This window comes from Hyalella azteca, unplaced genomic scaffold (genome assembly GCF_000764305.2).
Source record: "Hyalella azteca isolate HAZT.00-mixed unplaced genomic scaffold, Hazt_2.0.2 contig7991, whole genome shotgun sequence".
Taxonomy (NCBI): domain Eukaryota; kingdom Metazoa; phylum Arthropoda; class Malacostraca; order Amphipoda; family Hyalellidae; genus Hyalella; species Hyalella azteca.
This window is the reverse complement of record NW_025938097.1, coordinates 19,935-25,954: the sequence shown is the minus strand read 5'-3', so window position 1 is coordinate 25,954 and position 6,020 is coordinate 19,935. Positions and strand designations below refer to the sequence as shown.

The 6,020-nt window shown below is 36.1% G+C and overlaps 1 protein-coding gene across 3 annotated transcripts; it reads left to right on the top strand.

Annotated features, from left to right (window-relative positions):
* Positions 1-895: 895 nt before the first annotated feature.
* On the top strand, positions 896-5,813 carry LOC108673976 (acyl carrier protein, mitochondrial). Of its 3 annotated transcripts, XM_018161869.2 has the most exons (5): positions 896-1,117; positions 3,097-3,192; positions 3,401-3,511; positions 4,063-4,150; positions 5,389-5,813. In XM_018161869.2, exons 1-5 carry the CDS (start codon positions 902-904, stop codon positions 5,478-5,480), a joined length of 603 nt encoding a protein of 200 aa, XP_018017358.1. In that variant the 5' UTR covers positions 896-901; the 3' UTR covers positions 5,481-5,813. The 3 variants fall into 3 exon arrangements, with proteins under 3 accessions (XP_018017358.1, XP_047737400.1, XP_018017359.2); XM_047881444.1 differs by lacking the exon at positions 3,097-3,192 and having other exon boundaries at positions 897-1,117; XM_018161870.2 differs by lacking the exon at positions 3,401-3,511 and having other exon boundaries at positions 898-1,117.
* The last annotated feature ends 207 nt before the right edge of the window (positions 5,814-6,020 follow it).

Genomic DNA, 6,020 nt, shown 5'->3' with positions numbered 1-6,020 from the left:
AGCAATCTTTCAATATTGGAAGACATGCGTGCCACTACAGAGTGATGATTGATGAGTAGAAAATGAAAGAAATGGGAGTTCGTCGACAAGGATCTGAAATTTATTAAAGGAAATAAATGGATTCGACTGATCAGATGCTCCTACGAGTGCCCAAATGCAGAAACGGTGAAGCATTTGTTCACGCTCTCGTGTACGAGTATCCGATCATCCAGTTAGGAAATGCCATGTTGTCAACGAAATGAAAGAAAGACAAAAACTTAGTCGAGAGTGTTTAAACACGTGAAATGAAGAATGAAGCAATATTAGCGATTTTGAAGCTTCCCATTTTTTTATCTATGTTTGCGTGGCGTCTTCATCGAAGAACACGAGTATGCTCATGTTATACGTATAAGAGTTTACCAATGGATTACTGAAATATGAAACAGTTACCACTTACCAATACTAGGGGGTACTGTTGTAAACTAAAAAAAATCGATGTAACTCACCTAATGATAAATAGACTCCCTGCAGGCATCGTTGACGCTCCGAGGGTGGAGTCGTTCATGAATAGAGTACATGCTTGATGGAGTACTAGTAAATGCAATAGAGTACTATGCTANAGGTCCCCACGCAGACGTCGATAACTGAGGCTTGGAAGCTTCATAATCTTCAATCTTTCTTCATAGGACTTGCCCTTCAAGCCTGGAATTATCCTTGTTGCACGTCAAATATCGTCAGGAATGTGTTGCATTCCTTTTTACGTTACTACTAGTTACAATTGCACATGAAAAAGTGATAATCTCTCGGTGTCGGCACGTGCGAATAGTAAAAAATTGTCAGGATGTAACAGAAGCCTTTCAAGGTCATTATCAGATGCTGTGCTGTTGAACTTCAAGTCGTTGAGTAAACGCACACATGATGCATGCGTGGTAGGCACTTGTATGACGGTCCCCTGTCTCGCGTCAGTCGTCGGCGAATTGTGGGCAAGATGGCATCTACTGTATTGCGTTCGTTGAGATTAATTTCTTCGATTAGTCCCATCTGTAAAAATGTAGTACGTCGATCTGCATCAACTACTTGTAATATTCTTCTCAGTAAAAACAATAATGTATCATTTCCCGTATTTTCATCGTTTCAGGTTAGTTCTCACTTCTCAGCAACTTTTGTGTACCTACTTTAATTATTCAAGACTTATCGCCAGCCGCTCCAATACTCCAATTAGTCCCATAGCCTAAGATAATTCAGACCTGTTGAGTGTTGACTGCTAACTAAACCACCTCGTCAAGTATTCATCACTACCGTCTACCGGTAGCACTGTAGCAGGAGTGCAGGACAATGTATACCTAATGAATGATTGTAGGTATACCTAAACATTTCTTGACAATTTAGTGAATTTACCTACCTACCATTTTTCAGAGCATTCATGATGATTCATCCCTTTGCAATGAAATTGCTACAGATATGAAATCAAATTTAAATGGCTATATTTCAGAGTTCAGCGACTCTCTGCTTTGCCACTATGGAACTTCAGCGGTTCAGCCTACTATAAAGCAATGATTTACTATAACAATATAGCTGGTAAGCTTGATCTTGCCTGGTTGAAATTGAGAATAAAATTGTCAACTTCAAACTTGCTATACCTACTTTTACTTAATATTTCAATTAATATCTTATGTATTATAATGCTGGTATCCAAAATACTAGTCTACTTATCTTATCACACTAAGCCATGACTGAGTGTGAGTGACTGTGTGTAAGCTTTTTCCACATTATCATTATGCAGAGCAGCAGAATGAGCAGATAACTTGTGTATATAATTATAATGACTGCATAGCCATAGGCCTCCAATCTAAATGACACTTTACAGCCAATTGTATGTATAATTCATTAGTATATAACAAATTTACCGACTTTATAATAGGTCCTCATCGAGGATTGGAATTTTCCTATTAATAAATGAAATCTTGCAAATCTTAAATGACAAATTTTTTATTCATTTATAATCTCTAGGCTTGATTGTACACTTTACTTTTGTTAACAATTAGATGGGGTGTAATTCATCTAGCAGGAATCTTGCTGCTCCAAAAATGGCAGAAAAGCTTTAGTTGCAGGCTTCAAAAAGCAAGATATTTGCACTTTTTCTTTCCACCAAGCAATCATGACCTTGAATTGGTCTCAATGTATAGATTTAGTTCAAATTGTACCTCAACATCCTTTATTGAAATACAACCTTAGTAATGGGATCAGTGTCCTCAACCTACGTTATGCATGTGCGATAATACAGTTGGGTTTCTATCAACGATCAATATTAGAAATTAAGAATTCACATCAGATTTATTGAAAAACTGAAAGTGAAACTGTGAAAGTATCCTTCTAACTTATGGTTTCCAATAATCATGAGACAAAATGTATCATTTCAATTGAGTATTTGTGTAGTCTTTGAGCTTTGAACTTGGAAGATGGCATAGACAGAGTGTTAGGCAACTTCTATTCAGTCTGTTCTGGATAAATAAATGAATGGAATTACTGAGAGTGAGATTTTTAATCAATAAATTCTGGTACCCTTAAGATGTGCTTGAGACAGGAATGATTGATGGTGAGCAATTTACATGTTTATCTCTGAGATATGAAATCATTCATGATTTAATTCAACAATAAATGTTTCTGCTCATCTAGCCAAAGAAGTTGTATTTATTTCATGTAAAATTTGGTAGGTACTTGACAGCAAAAATACTTGATTTGGAACAAATAGGTACAATAATTCCAATTTTATAATCTAGATTAGACAAACTTGATGTTTGGCAATTTGTTGTGCTTAGTGTTTATAACCAGAGATTTACCCTTTTCTATTGCTGATGTTGGATGCTTTACGTTGCACATAACTGCTGCTTAACCTCAGTGGATTTTTATAGGACCAAAGAATTAAATTAATTTAATATTCATTTCAATTAAGACTCCTGTATGATAGTGTAATCAAGTACCATGTCATTCTTTCTAATGCTCATGATAAATATGATATAATTGCTCTGGGAAATGATATATTATGGCTATGTTTCTTCAGGTATTCATCCTTGTTGATTACATCTGTGTTTATAATCATGTTATCTTTCATTACAGCCCATCAGATCCTACAGTGCTAAACTCTCTCCTGCAGACATTGAGAGCAGAGTGCTCAAAGTTTGCAAAGAATTTGACAAAATTAATGCTGAGAAGGTAATTTTATTTCATTCCATATTAGTTTTTCTCCAGTAATTGGGTAGTTTTCAGTCATCCAAGATTTTTATGTTTAAATCCTTTTTGGCTGTAGGTGCACAGCAGAGCCTGTAGCATATCCAAGCTCATTGCCCTCAGGTTTGTCATGCTCAAAGCTCTGCATGTCTTTCTGAAGCTGCCCTTATGATGGTTTGTTGTCTCATTGCAGACTGTGGGAGGTGCGCGCCACTATAGCGGGTTTGAGCCTCTTACACTTGACGTAATTAAGCAGAGAGTCATACTTGTCCTCAACCTTTATGACAAGATCAATCCTGACAAGGTAGATACTCCTAGATTTTAAAATCTTTACTCATGTCTTCTATTGCCAATGAGCTGATCTTTATTTGGAATCATCTAATGATGCCTCCTTCATTTGTAGCTCCTCACTCAATTTAACTTTCTACTTTGTATCATCTATTGAGTCCACTAGACAAGTATGGCTTTCTATAAAGGTCAACTCATTGCTGGCTCATTTAACATCTAGAATGAAGTTTTTCTTTACATTCAATCCATTTGCTTTCCTGTTTTTTTCTGTTTGATGATGAATTTTGAATTGATGAAATTAAATCTTTTTCTTATTGAGAAGTAGGCTTTGAAATTACTTATGATTGTAAATGATTATATTCATGTCATGTGATGTACCTTGCTTAAATTTCTCTATCAAATAATGTTGTATTATATATTATCTTTTTCATCACTAAACTATCATGAGAAATATAATTGAGAACAATAATGTCTGAAATATTCACAGGGAAGAGTGTTAGAATAATCGAATTCAAATCAGGTGTTGTCATCTGCAATTCTCTTGTTTATTCTTCATTTATTTTTCAGTTGACGCCAGAATCCCACTTCATGAAGGATCTTGGTCTGGACTCCTTGGATCATGTTGAGGTCATCATGGCACTGGAAGATGAGTTTGGTGGGTGAAAAATAATGCTTTAGTTAACATTTTTAATGCTTAATTTACTCAATGTAACTAGCAAATAGTACTTGGGAAAATTAAGTGCTCTTGCCTAAATTTGTATCATTGTTGAAATTACATGTCCATAAGGGGTCATTGTAGCTGCCCATGACATCGCATGCTGCACTGTAAATATACTGAACACACAGCACCCACATGCTGTGCAGCACATATGACGCCGTCTGATGTCCAACATGAAGCAAGGATCACGTGATTCGCGTCCTTGTGTCGTCTCTCTATAAATGCAGCTTGGTAACACCACCGATCAGGCAGCCTGATACCTTTGAATAATCTTAGGTTTCACTGTCGACCGTCTTGGATGGCTGGCGTGATGCCTTACTCGGGTTACACTGTCTATAAGAGCAACAACTGCCGAATGCTGTGATAGCTTTTGAGGAAATAAGCTATCACAAATTTAATATGGATGATTAACGTTACATATGAATGGTCAAATTTTACTGTGAAAAATTATTTTTATAAACAATCAAGATATTTATATACCTACTTAGTCAATGTTTTGATAAAATATTGGCCGTTACGATTTTAGTTGACATCGTAATGCAGCTTACGCCAGAATAACGCGCCCAGATGCCACAAAATTTACAAGTGCTCTGGTGTATGGAAAAGATTACTAAAACTCATTGTTATTGCTGCACTAATATACCTAAAACCTAATATTAAGCATGTACACACGACCAGACGGAAACTCTTAAGAGATCGAAGACAGCTACATCGCAATAAAAAGCAACCGTGAATTTCAAAAACTTGTCTGTCAGGATAACGCTCCATAACTAAGACTCATTGCTGGACTGTCACTTATAACATTTAACCTTTATAATTCAATATTAATGTAGATTTTTTTTATCAATTTTACTGAGGATTGAGGTTGATGTCCAGATGGCTTTATCTCCCTCGCAACAGGAGGCAGCACTGCACGTGTTGCCCTTCGTGGCATCCTGCTTGTAACACAGCATGCATAATATGCCTATCTCACTCTACTATATTCTACGCAATGTATTTCTGCTTCCACTCTTTCGTGTTCTGCTTTTGTTTTTCTACCATTGTTTATTCTTCCGCCAATATTAAATTTTGTCCTCAATTTACTGCTCCGTTCCTGTCATTCCAAGAGTTCATGTTATATTATAATTGAATGATTTCATGCACATTAGCAGTAACATATTTCTTTTATTTCTCAGGATTTGAGATTCCAGACTCGGATGCGGAGAAGCTGCTGCGGCCCATAGACATCGTGCGCTACATCGGCGACAAGCAGGACGTCTATGATTAGGATTGCTGGGGCTCGGCCTTCTCTTTTTTGGCGTGTTATGTCGTCTATTGTTTCTACGTTGAAGTATAAAGGCATTTTCTTTTGTAAATAGAAAGAAGTTTCTGTTCCTGAAAATTCAAAAGTTATTTGAGTTTAGTGTTATAGCACCTACGCATTTCAAATTTATTCTCGTTGGAGAGTCGTGACGAATCGTCGTAGTAATTGCGTCAGATATTTTACCAGAATTTTGAATTGGCTTCTTGACTACAGAAAGGCAGCAAAACCAATTTTTATTTGTACTGAGTTTCCAACAGTGTTCCACTATTCCACCAATAAATTGTGTATAAAATAGAATATGACTTTAATTACTAGAGCTCCTCCTTAAATGAAATCAAGTTTCCGATGTAATTCTAATTTTATACGTAAATAAACTTTTCTATGCCGGTTTCTTGTTACCTATTTTTAACAGCACAACTGTCATCTACTTTCTAGTTGCGAAGTAATTGATAAATATCCTACTGAAGAAAAATAGCCCCGAGTTTGAAAAGCAAGACATAATTA

Coding starts and splice junctions, on each gene's coding strand:
- LOC108673976 (XM_018161869.2), top strand. CDS start 902: ATGCGTGGTAGGCACTTGTATGACGGTCCCCTGTCTCGCGTCAGTCGT. Junction 1,118..3,096: donor CCGTATTTTCATCGTTTCAG/GTTAGTTCTCAC, acceptor CTTTCATTACAG/CCCATCAGATCCTACAGTGC. Junction 3,193..3,400: donor ACAAAATTAATGCTGAGAAG/GTAATTTTATTT, acceptor GTCTCATTGCAG/ACTGTGGGAGGTGCGCGCCA.